The 17,693-nt window shown below is 43.4% G+C and overlaps 2 protein-coding genes across 8 annotated transcripts in view; both read right to left on the reverse strand.

Moving 5' to 3' along the window:
* Positions 1–1,488: 1,488 nt before the first annotated feature.
* Positions 1,489–12,384, reverse strand: LOC122156560 (butyrophilin subfamily 1 member A1-like). 2 transcript variants are annotated; one of them, XM_042811351.1, is made up of 8 exons: positions 12,179–12,384; positions 11,615–11,836; positions 8,631–8,699; positions 7,571–7,648; positions 5,997–6,065; positions 4,033–4,059; positions 3,511–3,537; positions 1,489–2,722 (listed from the first exon to the last, which is right to left on the reverse strand). In XM_042811351.1, the coding sequence occupies exons 3-8, from the start codon at positions 8,677–8,679 to the stop codon at positions 2,154–2,156; spliced, it is 819 nt and encodes a 272-aa protein (XP_042667285.1). In that variant the 5' UTR covers positions 8,680–8,699; positions 11,615–11,836; positions 12,179–12,384; the 3' UTR covers positions 1,489–2,153. The 2 variants fall into 2 exon arrangements, with proteins under 2 accessions (XP_042667285.1, XP_042667284.1); XM_042811350.1 differs by lacking the exon at positions 11,615–11,836 and having other exon boundaries at positions 12,179–12,383.
* Positions 12,385–14,031: 1,647 nt separating this feature from the next.
* The window catches only part of LOC122156559 (E3 ubiquitin-protein ligase TRIM39-like), a 9,467-nt gene continuing 5,805 nt past the window's right edge, over positions 14,032–17,693 (reverse strand). For 4 of the 6 annotated variants that reach the window (XM_042811349.1, XM_042811348.1, XM_042811347.1 and 1 more), the window contains 5 exons: positions 17,169–17,189; positions 16,501–16,557; positions 16,094–16,114; positions 15,576–15,602; positions 14,032–14,863 (listed from right to left, as the gene is read on the reverse strand). In XM_042811349.1, coding sequence (XP_042667283.1) covers positions 14,319–14,863; positions 15,576–15,602; positions 16,094–16,114; positions 16,501–16,557; positions 17,169–17,189 — 671 coding nt within the window. In that variant the 3' untranslated portion in view covers positions 14,032–14,318. The remainder of the gene's footprint in view (positions 14,864–15,575; positions 15,603–16,093; positions 16,115–16,500; positions 16,558–17,168; positions 17,190–17,693) is intronic. The other 2 variants (XM_042811346.1, XM_042811345.1) reach the window with 2 other exon arrangements.

A 17,693-nucleotide genomic window follows, 5' to 3' on the forward strand; every position in this document is an offset into this window, starting at 1 on the left:
GTGGGAAATTGTGTGGTTAGAAAAGTTAGAGAATGTATCTTCAGCAATTTTATCTCCTGACCCAGAGAAAAGTTTTTGACAGGAAACAGACAAATTTTGAGTTAAAATGGAGAGCACTGGTGTTCAATACTACGGAGTGTGAGGTCAAATTGGGTGAAATTGGGATTACACTCATCAGTCAACAAGGCTGCGTATCGATTGGCTGTGTAGCGTCCTGGCACTTGTATTGCTAGATCATATTTATCAATATGAAATCACTCTGATCTGCTTTCCTGTACATGACAATTATTTTTCTCAGCTATGAAGTGAAGAAACTGAACTGGGGAGAGATGGGCAACTCTCATGGCCATTTCATGTCGTGACCCACGTGTCGCGACCACGATTCTCAGGGTTTGCGGATACAAAGCAGGGAGAGTGATATCAGACAAATAACTGGAAGGAAAAAAAAACAGAAGGGGGGGGAAATCCTTGTTAGGCTGTAAGACACAAAGAGTGCAGACAGCAAGCTTTGAACAATATCTGGGCTTTAGCTTCCTTAACACGATCCTTAGCTGCATGAACAATGTCTCTGTGTTCTTTCCCAGTTACCTCTCCTTTCTTCTTCACTCTGTAGGCTTTCTTTTCCTGTTTGAATTTGGCCAGGATCTCTTTGTTAACTCATGCAGGCCTCAAGGCATTTTCGCCAACTTCCCCTACCCTGGGTGGCAAATGGGATCCTGGGCTCCATCAAATCATCATCCAAATCGAAAGGCAAATGGGATCCTGGGCTCCATCAGGAGAGGGGTGGTCAGCAGGGACAGGGAGGTGATCGTCCCTCTCTACTCGGCTCTTGTGAGGCCCCATCTGGAGTCCTGTGTCCAGGTGTGGAGCCCTCAGTACAAGAAAGACATTGAGATTTTGGAAAGGGTCCAGAGGAGGGCGACTAAGATGATCAGGGGGCTGGAGCACCTCCCCTATGAGGACAGGCTGAGGGAGTTGGGCTTGTTCAGCCTGGAGAAGAGAAGGCTGCGGGGTGACCTCATTGCAGCCTATCAATACCTGAAGGGAACCTACACCCACGAGGGGAGTAAACTCTTCAAAAGGGCTGACAACAGCAGGACTAGGGGAAATGGATCGAAGTTGAGGGAGGGAAGATTTAAGTTGGATGTTAGGGGGAAGTTCTTTACAAGGAGAGTGGTTAGGCCCTGGAACGGGCTGCCCAGGGAGGTTGTGGATGCCCCGTCCTTGGATGTGTTTAAGGCCAGGTTGGACAGGGTCCTGGGCAACCTGATCTGAATGTGTGTGTTCGGTGGCCCTGCTAGGCAGGGGGGTTGGAACTACATGATCCTTGAGGTCCCTTCCAACCCGGGTGATTCTGTGATTCTGTGATTCTGGGTGTCCCTGATTGAACAGCAGAGGACCTCCAGAGGTTCCTTCTAGCCTTAATCATTCTGAAAACCCCTTGGATGTTTACGATACTAACAAATGAAACCAGACAACAGTAAGACCTGTGGACAAATATCTGCAAAAAGGAGATCATTTATTGCTATTTAAACTGTGATTACATAAAGTTATGCAGTAACATTACCATACTTGCATTCATTCAAATTCTAATAGACATGAACGTGAACTTTCACTATACAAAAGAATATATCCTGTGTGCTTGGCACAATATCTTTGTCTCCTAACTTTCCATGCCTGCTGCTGGGCTTCTGCCAAAAAAATCTGCTATAAATTGCTCCTCATGATCTTCCTTCACACAGTGCTCTGCTTGTTATTACAGTTTTACCTGCTTAGAATAATTTGATTCGGAAGGGACCCTCAAAGAACATCTCGTCTAACCTTTGTGCCATGGAAATGGACATCTCCCCTCTAGAGCAGGTTCCTCAAATCCTATCAAACCTCAGAACAATTCTGTCGATAGAGCAGTCACAGCTATTCAGGGTAATGTCTTCCACTGTCTCTCTATGATCACTGTGAAGAATTTCTTCTTTATATTCATTCTAAATGTTCCCTCTCAGGATTGTTGGAATGCTTTCTGAAATAAAGGGAAACAGTTACTGAAATACTTGCTTTCAATCTCACGAAAATAATGGGATGTGTAGACAGTTTCTCTTGGAAAATACAAAATCAGGGGCTTTTTTTGACTACAGTCTGGTCTCACGGTGTCCATTTTAGTCGTACGACCAGTCATCATCAAACCCTTGCACGATTTTCAGTGGCTCAGTATCAAGCGCTGAGACGCCAGAACCTGTTGAGAAGAAGGGAATGAATTTCCTTTCCAGTCTGCTATCACCAATACTGGTAAAAGTGTACAAAGCTGATTTCTTTTTGGCATCATAAAATGAGAGCTTGTTGGCAGAGATGTCCAGGAAGATCCCAATCTTCTGTGGTCTACCACTCACTGTCAAACGAGTCCAAGGATCCGTGTGGGCCCAATACTCTTCCCCATCTGTTAACCCTATGACCCAGAAGCCATTCTTTGGGGACAGGTTCACAGTCCCTTTACGAGCCACAGACTCAGAAGCAACACCCAAGATCCAGTTTCTTCTCTTTCCAACATCCACTTCCCAGTATTTTCTTCCGGATGTGTATCCTTCCTTTGCCAACACAAAAATGTGGGAATCAAATCTCTCCTCCTTGCTGGGCACCTGTCTGATCACACCGGTATCATTCACGCTCTTCCCATCTTCAGACACTTCCAGTCTGGGGTGAGCCGTGTCAGCATTCAGGGTGACATCAACTGCAATGATCAAGTCATGTTGTAAGGAACAGAAAACACAAGGTCTGGTTTACTGAGGCTTTCTGTTGTGTCACTTCATCCACGTTTTACTTGTTCACTCTCCACCTCCCCTGTCAGATGTAAGAGCCTCCTGCTCAAAGACCTCCACGTTCTGCCTTCCTATTATTCCCATGCCTCTTGTTTCCCGTGCTGGGGTGGCTGCTATCCAACAAATAATAAACACCTTGCAGATGCCTGTCTATTTCCAAGCTACAGCTCCAACGTGAAGCACAAGAGATTTATCAACTTGCCCCTTCATCTTCATAAACTTGCATCTTCATCATGTGGATCAGTAGATATGACATGAGGGAAAGCACATTGCCAAGCATTCCCCTGTTGGTAAAGCCAAAAGCTCAAAAACCTTTTGTTTGGTTATGGTGATCAAATTATCACAGTCAAACATAGGACTGCATTGCAGCAACACATAGCTGAAACCCAGCTTGAGCCGTTTTCTGATGGTCAGATGTGTGCTAATTAACTGCAAGTCATAACAGGTTCCATGGAACTGCTCCAACTAAAATCTTCAAAATAAGTCATTCATGCTAATAGTTAAAAAAATTAAGATATAAAGGGCCTTTCTTCCTAAGGGGAAAGAATGCCATTTAGCTGCACTAACAGCTTCTGAAAGGGAAGAAGTCATCATCCCATAGGCAGAAATATCCTCTGAGCTGCTCTCTAAGGAAAATGCTGTCTTTCCAAACTGCTGTTATGATCAAAGGGCTCAGGACCACGACTTGTTTTGCTCTCACCTTTGTAGTGTTGTCGCTTCACGAGTTCTGTAGGAAAATGAGTAACACAGGTAGTAAGTGTATCTGTCACACTAAAACACGGCCCACCATTGTCTACCAACCCACTGTTAGAAAGGTCTTTAACCCAACCTGAAACCTAAGCAGATTTCTGAACAGAAGGAATCTCAGTGGCAGTGGAGAGAGAATGGGGAACATGAAGATAATTTGCCAGAGTGAGGCATCTCTGGTTTCTACTGGATTGGAGAATGAAGCTTGAGCTTCAGTGCTCTTTGAGGCCTTGGAGTATTTGCCAGAGATCACTTTAATATAGGGATAAATCTTCATCACCAACAGTTAAACCCCTTCCCAAGTATCAACTACTGGCTTGTAGGTCTTCTTCCATTGGAATCTTTCTCCTGTAGTGCATTAAATCAATCCTGTGACCAATCATAGCTTTTGCCTTCTTGTATTTTCCTGAATGTGTGTGAGTCTTCCCTGTGGGTTTTGTGACATTTTCACAAGTCAGCACTTGGTTTCTCCTACCTAATTCAGTCCTCAGTTTTTCATAATCTGAAAGAGAGAAAAAAAAACAATCAGTTTTCTTTTTTCCCAGGAATGGGGCACACAGGGCTCACCTCAATCTCAGGGAATCCAATAGGGGATTAATTTCCAGACTCTGGTAGAAAGCCAGAACAGAGTAGAAAAAGGATGGTCAGTTGGTGTCTCAGCTGAATGCATGTGAGCAAATAAGGTAAAAAGGCACTTGAAATCTATTTCTTAAAAGAGTCTCCTCATATTTTAGCCATCTCCAATGCATCCGTATCATACAGTGCAAGCTGTAAGGAAATCTGGTGGCATGCAGCAAGAATGTCATGACTGTGCTCAGAAACCTCAGTGTAGCTCTTTGCTTCCATGACAGCCAAGACTGAGCTCAGCAGACTACACAGCATCCATGTAAACAAGCATTCCAAAGAGGAAACACGGCTTCCTTAGAGAAAGCACTTGCTAACCTTTGTCAGTACCTCTGAGCATTAGAATTTGAAAGTGGCAAGGGATCGTTCTGAGCAATGGTCATGAGTTATCTACACTAAGCATTGTTCTTACAACAGGAATACATCAGGGGATGACACTGTAAAAGCATTTGCATGTATGAGAATGATGAAACTCAAAGAATATGTAAAAACACAGTTTTCTTTGTCAGTGACAAAATAACTAGAAGCCCTGAAGAGTGCTGGAAATATCAAAAATATTCTATCTCATCTTCTGTGTGCTAAACATCTGCCTTTTAGAACCTGTTCAGCGCACAAGGTGTTCATAATTGTGTAAATATGGCAGACATTTATCCGAAACCTTGTGAGAGATGAGCGTCAAATGAATCTTGTTCAGAATCTGGTGACTTTCCTGAGAGCCTTTATTCCTGTTACCCTTTTCACTTAGAACCTACACAGTGTTTAAGTTCTAGCGTGTCTCACCAGCTGGACATCAGGCCACGAGTCTCTGATTAGGCTGATTCTATGGCACACGTTTCACTGTAATACACTCATGCTCACATACAGGAAACAAGAAGATACGTCGTGCAGCTCACAGGCACACAGGCAGTCACTCACCAGCACCACTCTAACAGCAGCTTTTAAATAGAAGCAGAGAATCATCACAGAATCACTACGTTTGGAGAAGACCTCCAAGATCTTCATCCGGTGCAACTGCTCAACTATCAGCAATGGCTCCCACTAAAACATGTCCCATAGCATAACATCCAAACATTTCTTGAACACTTCCAGGATTGGTGACTCTATGCCCTGGGGAGCCCATTCCAGCCCCTGACCGTGCTTTGAGAGAAGAAAAATTTCCTAACATCCAGCCTACATTTCCCCTGGCACTACTTGAAGCCATTCCCTCTTACCCTGTCACTACTTACATCGGAGAAGAAGCCAACCCCCACCTCACCATAAGCTCCATGCAGGTAGTTTTAGAGAGCAATAAAGTCACCCCTGAGCTTCTTCTTCTTCAGACTGAACAATCCCAGTTCCCCCATCTGCTGCCCATGAGACTTGCCCTCCAGACTGCTCACAGCTTTGTTGCCCTTCCCTGGATACGCTCCAGAGCCTCACTTTCTTTCTTGCAGTGAGGTGCCCAGATCTGAACACAGCACTCGAGGTGTGGCCTCACCAGAGCTGAGTACAGAAGGACGATCACTCCCTGCTCCTGCTGGCAATGCTATTCCTGTTACAACCCTGGATGCCATTGGCCTTCTTGGCCACCTGGGCACATTGCTGGCTCAGGTTCAGCTGAGCATCAACCAGAACCCCCACGTCTGCTTCCTTTAACAGTCCCCCAGACACTCTGCCCCAAGCCTGTAAGCACTGCCTGGTTGCTAAAAGCTACCTTTGCTTCTTTGTCTTTGGACTCTTTCTGCTCTCCCAGAAAAGGGCACTGAATAGGTCCTGCTGCTGAAAAGGTCTTTGGAAGAACCAAGGAAAAGTGATTAACACTAAAACTAGGATTACCTGAAATGGAAAACTGATGCACAGGTTTGTTCTTCCACGAGTAAATGAACATCCATGACGCAGCAATCACTGAAAAGATAAGCAAAAAAGAATGAAAAGTAAGGAAGGAAGTAGAAGTATAATGTGAGTGCAAACTCAGAAGTAGAGCCTCCTGACATGACTTACAATGGCAGTGACTGCACGTGAATGTAATCCATACAAAAATATCAAGAGAGACACAAGACCTACAAATAATCCACCTAGATGTTCTCACGTGTCAAGAATTTGCTGCCTCTGAACTAGATGTCCTTAAGTTCTTTCCCAACTCAAACACTGTCTTACTCCAGACAGAAGTCATGCTTCCTCCCCAAGATTAGATTGTCTCCAAATGATATTCTTTCTCTCTCTACAGATGATAACCACTCATGCATGGGCACAGTTGCTCTTTCATGGCAAGTGTGAAAATAAAGTCTTCATAAAACCTGTTACTAACCCTGGAAATATTAGCCTCTATTTTTTCTTCACTTCCCTTTTCTCCTAGCAAAGCATATGCCCACCAGAACTTAAAACAGTAGCCACAGCTGATCACATCATCGACATTTCCAAGGCTAATTGTTTTGCTTACTTGATGGGAAGTTATCCTTTGGTTGTGTTCACAAATAGTTGTAACTGCGACCTTTTCTGCTTTATCAGTCACTAAAAGTGAAGTAGAACTGATCAAAGTGTCAAGGACCACACCACCTCTTTCCCAGGCCTGATCACATCACAGGCGAGGCAAAACGAGATTCAAATGTGCTCTCTGGGGGTTCAGCAGAATCTCTCCCTTCCACCACATTGTATGCAACGCTGGCAACAACTATTCCCTTTGCCCTGCACCTAAACCAGACTTGCATCACAATTTCTGTCCAAGAAACCAAGACAGAGCACGCACCTCAGCTTTTGGCGTCGCAATCTGCCATCAGTCAGCCTCCTGCCCTTCTCCCATGCCCACCCCTTTCTCACACACTTATGCTTATTCCATGTCTCCTGGCTCTCTTGCAGCTTGTACAGTATCAGAAAGGATCCAGTTCTACCCATGCCAGTGCCAGACTCCTATGAAAAATTCTTCACTAGTAGCTGATAGTTGTTTCTGTTTGGTCCTTCCAGCCCTTTCTAGGCAAGTGAGCACCGAAAATGTTTGTTAATTCCCATGTCAACATTCTGTTCTTCGCCCCTTTCTTCCCTTGGCACTGACTACAGCTATGATATAACAGAAAACACATTCCACTGCTGATGAGGTCTGTTTGGCATGCCCACAGAATGTACTTCATCTGCCAGAACTGTCCTCCCAAATGAGAAATACCATCTTCCCAGCTCCATGCGTCAGAAATTGAATGCTGGAGTCGTTCTGCCAGATCATTCACTGGAAATGATGTAGAAAAGGAGCAAAACTGAAAGACCAACTTGAGGTTTTTCAGGGCCTGATCACATCACAGACAGGAAAAGTCCCAACAATTAAAAGACAGATAGGAGAAAACCAAACCCTCACCACAGTCACACACCCATAAATGATGCTTAGCCAAAGAGAATTAGCTTGGCAATCCAACGATCCTTACCTGATGAGAAGTGAGTTGGCAGCATGCTGCACAGTCGATCATAAAGCAATGAGAGCTTCAGCTTCACCATGTCTCTTACTGCAAGAAATGATGGACATGAAAGAAAAGTCTGTCTTGTAGCTTTCCCTGCTCTGGTCATGTCATGGGCATGGAAAGAAATAGGCAGTCAAAGCAGCTTACAAGCGAAACCTCCTGACTTATTCTTAGCACTACTATGTTGGCAGCATTTTCTGCCTATGCTGCAAAGCACCCCAAAATCTGAGGAACACTCATGGTAAAGCCCCATGCACTATTCTCATGCATTCACTTCACTCTCACAGTCATGTTTTCCACGTTGTTTTTCTTCCTCCTATTCTAACAGTAGCAAGATTGCCCATGCAAGACCAAGAGCAAGAGCTCTCTGCCCAAGCTCGCCAATGCCCACAGCAAGCCATTTCCACATCCGACAAGCACTCATGTGGCTCATCTCTACCACCAATAGCTAGGCACGTGGGCTGTGACCAGAGGGCTTTATACTGTCCTTACACTTAAAACAGAGGTTTGTGCGCCATGCAATTTCTACGCCAGAATCAGTCTTTAGAATGGAGATTCCCACCTGCAGCTGTAGGGAATGCAGAGCACCAAGCAGAGATCCTTCCCTCCCCATATCAATGTGCATATAATAGAAAGTCCAGAACACTGTACAGTCACTCAGGCACACATCCATGCCAGCAACATCACCTCATCTCCAAGTATCCTCCCTCAGTATTAAATATCACTCTGATGCACCCTTGCAGTGCAGGAATTGCCTGTGCTTGGCTGGGATTCATCCTGACCCCTCCAAAACCACCTCAGCACCTCCCTGGATTTTCCTCCTCTTGAGGTCATCCACGTTAATGCTTGCTTGGTCACAAGAAAAGAAGAAAACCACCACAGATCTGGTGAGCTCTGGTACTTTTCTTGCCATCCCCACTCTGCCTCCACTCCGTTCTCCAAACCATGGCTCTACTGACAAAGACTGTTGCCTGTCTTGTCTTTTGTATTCCAAAGAGACTTGGATTGGAAATCCAACTCTCCTTACCTGACAGGATACGGAGAATTGGCAGTGCTCTGCGCAGTGAGGTTTTCATCTTCTCCAGCGTGTCACTCACTAAAAATGTAATTAGAACTGGGTGAAACAAAGGAATTGCATCCTGTGGTGTACCCATGACTGCATCCTATGGTGCACCCATGCTTGAGCACACGATTCAGAAAAATGCTATTATTGCTCTTAAGGAAATGAATGCCATTCACAAGGCCCACTATGGATCAAGTGGATAAGAACTGCAAAGCCCCACAAACTCTCCTCTCAGTCATGTTTTTTCATGCTGAAGGAGCATGAAATGCCATGAATGTCCATTACCTGATGGGACAAGCTTTTTTAATTCCATTCCATGCCACGCACTGTGATTTGAACTTGTGATTTTCTGCCATGACTGTCACTGAAAGTGAAAGTTCAAGTCAGCACATTGTTACGTCCCTCCGTGTGGTTTCTGATTCCTTGGTCATTTAGGTGTGGAAAGTCACAGAGATTCCATGTTTTTGATGATGCTAACGCCGGGAAGCTACCTTCAGGCCAAATCCAAACAATAATTGCTATCTTCAGTGCATTCTCTTCCATCCATTCTCTCCATTCTTAATCCAGCTTGTGAACATTTGCATACCCTGTGTGCTGCATAATTTTATCCATAGAAATAATGGGATTTTCAATAATGCTCTTCCTCTTATATTTTCGTTACGTTTGATTCTTCTCTTTGACTCTTCTCTCAAAGTCAGAAATAACCCTCATTATTCTATTTGAGTAAAACTCTACTCTGTTTCAATGTTATTTCATTTAGATGATGATTTTTAAATTTTTTTTTAATTAATTAATTAATGTGAGCTACAGAAAGGTAGAATGTTTTAAGCAGTAACGAATCCTTTCAGTCATTTTCACTAATTTCTCCAAGGCAGAGTGAGAATGTGACTCAGCCCAAACAAAATGCTCTCCCTGGTGTTCTCCTCACCAGCTCCCGTTTCTGTTTGTTTCAAACCACCCATCCTCATTTTGGCATGGTTTCAGATTGCCAGCACACTTGTCACAAAGATGAAACAACATGTTCTGCTTTGCTCTTGTTCTGCTGCTCCCCAGGGTAACTTTTTTCTGTGGTCCCTCTTTGAATTCCTACAACATCCATCCAGAACAAATGCAATTCCTTATCTTCTTTTCCACAACACTGACGAGTCACGGAACGCTTAAGGTTAGAAGGGACTTGTAGTTGTCATCTGGTCTAATGAGCAATTGCTTGTTTTTCTTCTGCTTTTATTTTCCCCTTTCTTTCATATTCATAGAATCATAGAATCATAGAATCACCAAGGTTGGAAAAGACATAAAAGATCACCCAGTCCAACCGTTCACCTCTTACCAACAGCTCCCACTAAACCATGTCCCTCAACACAACATCCAGCCTTTCCTTCAACACCCCCAGGGTCGGCGACTCCACCACCTCCCTGGGCATCCATTCCAGTGCCTGACCACCCTTTCTGAACAGTAACACTTCCTCATGTCCAGCCTGAATCTCCCCTGCCGTAGCTTGAAACCATTCCCCCTGGTCCTATCACTGATGACACGAGAGCAGAGGCCGACCCCCAGCTCACTACAACCTCCCTTCAGGCAGCCATAGAGAGCAGTGAGGTCTCCCCTGAGCTCCTCTTCTCCATGCTGAACATTCCCAGCTCCTTCAGCCTCTCCTCATCAGCCCTGTGTTCCAGACCCCTCACCAGCTTTGTTGCCCTCCTTTGAACACGTTCCATATTAAATCATCCTTAACCAGCGTGTTCTTGTACTCTGGCCTTTCCTCTCTCATCCCACCGTGAGGGAGTGAGCAATTAGCTGTGTGATTCTTATCTGCCTGCCACGTTACAACTCCAGAGTATTAAACATCCATCATGTTCACGTATGGTGAGCGTCACGTTTATCACGAGTACTAAACATTTGAAGGGACAAAGGTTTCAACCTTCCAAGTCTCCCTACTTTAGAGACCAATAAAGTAAACTCTTTAAGGAAAAGGAAAAGCAGGCACTGTTGGAGCATTATTCATAATTACTACTAGCCAGCATTTGGAACGTTTCTTCTTGGCTGTACCGTAGCCCACATGAAGTGTTCAGGTGCCATAATTTGAAGGAAATGAAAGAAAATCATCACCCCAAGTAATACCCTGTTGTGAGATGGTGATGTACTGTTTGAAAGTGGGACTGGAGGAGGCAAGGCTCACGAGATTTCTATTTGATACACCCTTCAGGATGATACGACTACCACTGCAACGCTGATCGCTTCTGTGCAGTAACAGAAGTCAGAGCGCCTGATTCAGATGTGAAAACCTCCACTACAGACTGACATTTCACTGGATGAATCCCACTTCTGCATTCGATTTAGGTAGATGCTTTAAGGCTTTGTTTGTTTTCTTTTGTGCTTTTTGAGCTCCCCGTATCTTTTCTGAGAAAATGTCAATCCTGCAACTCTGCCAAAATGAGAATCACAACCCAGCAGCAATCGCAGGGAAAACATTTGGCTTTGAATCCACAATGCAATTCTTTCCCTTGACGACTTTTGCTGGGAGAAACATTTCCCTGTTCATTTCACTAGCTCATTTCTGAGTTGCAATTCCTTTGTATCATTTATCCTCATACGAAGATCATTCCTTGTTCCATGCTCAGCCTTGTAATCCTTGACTTCTTAATTTTGTTCTCTATTCCTCTGCTTTTGTTTATCACTCCTGAGCTGGAGTTTTATATAAATAAGATGGGAATAAAGAACAGGTTCCTGGAGTCCCCCAGTCTTTTTTTTTTGTAAGGAGATCTAACAAGAAAGTGTATTAAAAGCCATTACTTCTTCTGTGGTCTTGTACCTAGGGATTCGTTTGTCCTCTACAAATTAAACTTCCCAACTCTCTAGATATTCATTTACATCTGACAACATTTCACTGTAGAGCCCAGAAATAGAAATATCAGCCAGTAAATAAAACAAAATAATGCAACCTCACTGACCTTATTAGTGGTCACCACGAGGAAATGATCCAGCACTCCGTGTCATCAATACAACAGTGGCAAGCAGACATTTTAACAATCTTCCTTTCCCAAAAATATAGACTGGTTTATGAGCAATTTCTTTCCTTTTTCTTTCAGAGGATTATCTAACATTCATCATGAAATCACGTACGCACCGCAGGGATGGCAGTAGCAGCCAAATTAACACAGAGGACTTTAATTCTGTGAGTGAGTGACATCAAGAGAAAGGGAAGAGAGAGGCAGTGGAGCTGCTTTCATCATTATTTGCTGCATGCGAGCGACTTGAAGCTAAAAAAATAGTCTTCATAGGATGGAAGAACAAGAGGTTACCCCATTAATTACTTCATTTCTGTCTTTCTCCGTATCTTCACTTGAAGTACATATTTTAAAAGACGTGCTTTTTTCTTTTTTTAAACAATAACAAGATCATAGAATCAATCAGGTTAGAAAAGGCCTTCAAATCATCAAGCCCTACCATCAACTTGATCTGTCAGCTCCCATCACAGCCATGCCCATTAGTGCCGTGTTCCTGTTGGTTCTTACCTGTTCTCCTGTAAAAAGAAATCTCAGTTTTTGCTCCTTTTAACTAATGGTTGATTTCCACTTCAGATGAGACCAGCAAATCCAGAGAAAACTTTCAGCCTTCTTTTCTGCTTTTCTCCCAATGAAAATGCTTTTCTTAAGAACCAGCGACTTGAGCACTGTGTCAGCACTGCAGAAATCGTGCCCAACAAAGTCCAAAGTCAACACATTATCAGGATTAAACCACTGACTGCGAAACGGGGTTAGAGAGAACATTTCAAGTGAAAATTGGGAATGTGAGGTATGCCAGTCATGTACAGCTGTAATGGCATTGCAAAATTTGTGGAAATAGAAAGGTAACATCTTCTCTTCAGTAAAAAAAAAAAGGATTTTCAGCGTAGGAAGAGAGAGAGAGGATGTGTTATACATAGAAGATGGAGACAACGTTGAAACAGCTTCACACCTGAAGCTATGCTGCTTCTCACACCAGGATGAGGCTCTGGGCAGAATGGGAAATCTGATAATTTTAGCTACATTTCACATCTTGATTCCTTTTAATTAGAACATTTTTAGTGTTTCTTTTAATTAGAACGTTTTCAGTGGCTTCCTATTTACTTAGCAGAAGAACAACGCACCAAAAAGAAAGGATAAAACACTCCTTCCCAAACCATCAGTGACTTCAGGTCTGTGAATGGATACTGTGGAGCGAGAGCTGCATGGATGAGGTGCCCAGGAACGTGTTTCTCTCGTTTATTTTTCCACACTTAGCCAGATGGATCCAAGGGTTTATATGTGAGCCCAAATATTTCATAACCTCCTTCCCTGTAATCCGAATGTCATTGTCAGGAACAGGAGTGGGCTTCCTTTTTGAAGTGCATATTCATGAGCCTTTTCAAATCCCAGCTGTTCGGTTTTGTGAGTTGTTGTTTTTGTTGTCATCGTTGCTTTTGTTTCTACCTTCCAGGAATACAAAAATCCTTCCAAGCCTCACCACAACCACAAATGTTGAACACACAGCCACAGATGTTGCACGCACACTCTGCATTACCCAGAATCATAGAAGGTTCAGGTAATTCATTTGGAAGGTTTGTAATGGGGAAATGGAAATGGATCCCACAGAGCCCATTGCTGCCTTGGCACGGAGCTTTCAGCTACCACTGCAGAGGGCAAGAGCAAGCACTAAACCCTTGGATGATGCAATAAGTGATGCATAGCAGAATTGCCCCCTGTGTGCAACAAATCAGGTGTCTTCTGCTTGAAGCTGACCAATAAGAACAGGGGGAAAATGTTCGAAGAATAGAACTAATGAGTAGATAGTCATTAGCAGACAAGGGAAAGAAATGCATGGAGAAGGAATTCCATACAAGATGAGACCAGACCAACACCAAAACTTGGCCCATGTGAGGACAAAGATGGCCTTTGCCTCCGACCATGCAGCTTCTCAAGATCTAGAGATAACGAAGCATTCATGGACAAGATCTGATCTGCATGCAAGGACAGTGGCTGACGTACACTCCTTTGAAAGCTGGAGGTTTCACTTAAGAATGTGCAAGGTTAGGAAGATAGATCACATAGGAAGAGTGATGATACAAGAGTAGAGAGATCTACAGAATCCTTTCAGAACCTTTACAGAACCCAAAATATTATGCTAAGGGATTTCCCTTCCTCTCCAGGAATCCACCACGTTATCCTTACTGGAGATACAGTAATGAAATCACATGAAGAATCTCACTTTTACAAGAAAAGCTTTCAAATCATGCTTTTGTGCATGATGCACCCCACTCTAGGACATAACCCAAGAAGGCTTTTAAAAAGGCCTGCTGTGAGGCTGTGTAGAAAGAAAGCTGTGGAAAGAACAAACACCAGTAGATCAGTCTGGGAAAACAATGATTTTATTCTTCACGTTAAAAGCAAAAAATGGAGATTGTTGTTTGACAGGTTAGCACCTACATGACGATGCAGCTCCAACGTGTCCTGATGAGCCCGAGAGTGTAGGGCCAATAAAGATTCACCTTAACAGTTCCTAAAATGATGGAGGCACTCTGAACGAAGGGACACACAATCTGTTCCAAGGTCTGTGCAAATCAGCAGTGGCATGAAGATACGAGGAGAACGAGGCAAAACAGCAAGACAGTTTTCTCCATGAAGATGCCTACTCACCTTAAGAGCACAACTTTAGTGGCTCGGGGTCTTTCTTTCCAGCGCTGTTACCCATGGAAAAAAAGGGAAAGAACTTCCCTTTCTTATCACTCTCAGCAATGTTGAAAGTATACAGAGTCGTTTGACCTTGGGGATCGTAGAATGACAGCTGTCCAGCTGAGATGTCCAGTAGCATCCCAATCTTTCGTGGTTTCGACCTCACATTCAAACGTGTCCAAGGGTCAGTGCAGGCCCAGTACTCTACCCCGTCAGACAGAGCCATGACCCAAAAGCCATTTCTGGGGCAGAGAATCACTGTCCCTTTCCTAGTCACAGCTTCAGAAGCTACTCCCAGTTCCCAGCTGTTTTTCTTTCCCACGTCCACTTCCCAATAGTGCTTGCCAGTGTTGAAACCCTCGGTTGCCAAGATGAAGATGTGGGAGTCGAACCTTTTGCTATTCATGGCCACATCTCTGTTAGTCCCTGTATCCTTTACACTCTTTCCTTCATCAAAGACTTCCAGTCTAGGGTGAGCTGTGTCAGCATCGAAGGTTACAGAATTTTTGTCTGAAAAAAAAGCAGGAGTCATCTTACTAGCTCTTCCTCCTCTGGATAACAGTCAATCAGGCAATCTGAATCGTCACCCCAAAAGCAAGAAAATAGAACCCAGCCAACTATATTCTTATTTCCTTTATTTCCTAATTTTATTCTTTATTCTTATTTCCTTATTTCTAAATAAACAAGTGCATTGGAGACAACCTTCAGTCCCTCCACACTGCCTGTATCTGACGTGCTGATGCAGGGAAGAGAGACGTGCATCGCAGCAGGGCAAAGATTTCATGGTGGTGGTAACCACTAGTGCAGGGGCAATGACAAGAAAGTAGGATTGAAGGGAGGAAATGGGTGGAAATACACAGAAATGAAATCAGCAGCCTTTGTCACAGAGATACACCACGTTTTCTGTTCCATCCATCATTCAGGTAATTATCAGGTTGAACACACTTGCCCTTGTTGCACAGGATCTTAACTTTGGAAGGGAATAAATCTGTGGCTCGTACTGTGAATTTGTCACCAATGAAGACACTCAAGTGTGCACGTGTGGCACTCTGGGATGCTCCAAAGATGAATTCACACTGCTATGAATGCACCCTGTTACTGGTGCACAGAAGATTTCTTAAGAGACAAAACTTTGAGCAAATGAGACAACTCATTTTTGGGTGCTGTTCCACATGCAACACACATTACCCAGGATTCTCCCAACAAGTTCAAGAGCTCTCACCCAAAAAGACAAGTTTCTCCAGGTATTCTGCAGATAAAGACATGAAAATAGTGAGTAGGTCAGATCAGCTCAGAAGGTGATGATTTGCATAATGGAAAAATAATGATCTTCCAGATTAGAGTGGGCATCTCCACAGCTGATGGCAGTGCTCATTACTGAGATGCTCCACACAAGAGCTCAATACACAGAGAAGCCAACTGAGCCTTCAGCATCCTTGTCATCTGCAAGATGATGTGGTTGTCAACCAAAAATTATACAAAGCACTGGCACAGAACAGAACGCAGCTCAGCTGCTCATACGAACAGGGCGTACATCAACCTCATAACTACACGTTCTGCAGCTTTTAAGTGAGATACTTTCCACCATAATTTCACTTCGTATCACAGGTGATAACCTTCAACATCCTTCCCACTGAAGTGCAATGAGAATAGTCTGGGACTTCCTGACTGCCAAAAATCTCCCTTTCTCTGTGGTTTAATTGCGAAGAACAAACCAAATCAAGGGTCAGAAAAGCTTACCAGTTCTTCTCCTTAAGGACTCTGAAAAAGAATATAAATCACCCACATTAAATTAAATTAAAACATTTTTTTTTTAAATCTCAGCATTTCTATTAAGGAAGAAGAAGAGACATAGCTGATTGAGGTGCAAGTAGTCTTTTGAGGAGACAGGGTTAGGAGAAGAATCTCAGAGTGAGTTAAGCTGCCGTCCAAGAGGGAGAAACAGAAATTAAATGGGACAAGAACATCGGCCAGCCTGGAAAACAGCAAGCAGCAGGGATCAGGGGCAATTCAGTAGAGCATTTTAGGGTCAGAAGGAATAACAGAGTGTTGCAATGGAACTGATTGCGTTGCATTCACTTTTGTTTAATTTTTACCACTTGTGCAAGCTCCTTTAAGACTAATAGGAGGGGGATAGATTCACTTACCTATCTCCTCATCAAGTTTTTCTGAAGCTGAGATAATGGTTTCTTCTGAAGGTGAAACTAAACAAAACAACAAAAACACATGTAACGTTCAACTTTCAGGGTTAATTATTTGAAAGATAGAATCATAGAATTATTTGTCCATTTAGGCTGGAAAAGGCTTTCAAAATCATCAAGTCCAACCATCAATCTGTTTCATCACTAAACTGTGTCCCTTAGTGCCTTAGAGCCACGGGCTGCAAGGAATTCCTGCTTAGCCACAAGACTTTGAAGCAAATGTCCTTTGCAGTCCTTCATAACCAGGACTTCATTGTTCAGAAAGGGGGGGAAAAAAGATTTTCATGGATCCCACAAGAGAGCAAAATTAGGACTGTGAGAAGGAGGAGTTGTTTGAAGCTTCTCATGGGAAGCTTTGAAGAGATTTTGGGCAAAATTTACTGCAGGATACTTAGGGAAAGGTAGAAGGGAGTTGTTGAGGTGCACTTGGGAGGAATACTCAGAAAGAAAGGAAAAAAAGTCTGGCTGGTTGATGCGCCTGTCTGCCTAGGTGCTGTACAAGATTCCTTTTTGTCCCTCCAACATCTTTCTGAGCTGTGAGGTGTCACTATTAGAAGCAGTAACTGCACATTATTTTGTTAGCACACATCTGCACAGAGATTGCACAAACTTTCCTTCTTCTGCAGGGGTGTTTCCTGCAAAAGATCAAAAGCACTTTCAGACAGCGCAAAGCCCCTGGGTTACAAAGTGTTTCTGGTAACATCATCGACCAGCTCGAACCCATGCCTTCGTCCAAGGGGTCTTGGGATGCAAAATGATACTTTAAAAGGCAAAGCAGAGAACAGATCCAAACAGCTCTTCTGGTTTTTCTAATAATCTTTTAGGAAAAAAAGAAAAAAAAAAAAAAGGAAGAAAGGGAGAAAGGGAGAATGGAAGAAAAAGAGAGAGGGAGAGAGGGAGAAAAGAAGGAAGGAAGGAAGGAAGGAAGGAAGGAAGGAAGGAAGGAAGGAAGGAAGGAAGGAAGGAAGGAAGGAAGGAAGGAAGGAAGGAAGGAAGGAAGGGAAAAGAAAAAAAACAGAAAGAAAAAAGAACAAAAAAGAAAAAAAGAAAAAAGAGAAAAGAGGAAAAAGGAAAAAGGAAAGAGGAAAGAGAAAGAAGGAAATAGAAAAAAAGAAAAAAGAAAAAAAGGAAAAAAGAAA

The sequence above is a fragment of the Centrocercus urophasianus genome, unplaced genomic scaffold (genome assembly GCF_019232065.1).
Source record: "Centrocercus urophasianus isolate 14NV4802_14NV808 unplaced genomic scaffold, USGS_Curo_1.0 seq_1283, whole genome shotgun sequence".
Lineage (NCBI taxonomy): Eukaryota > Metazoa > Chordata > Aves > Galliformes > Phasianidae > Centrocercus > Centrocercus urophasianus.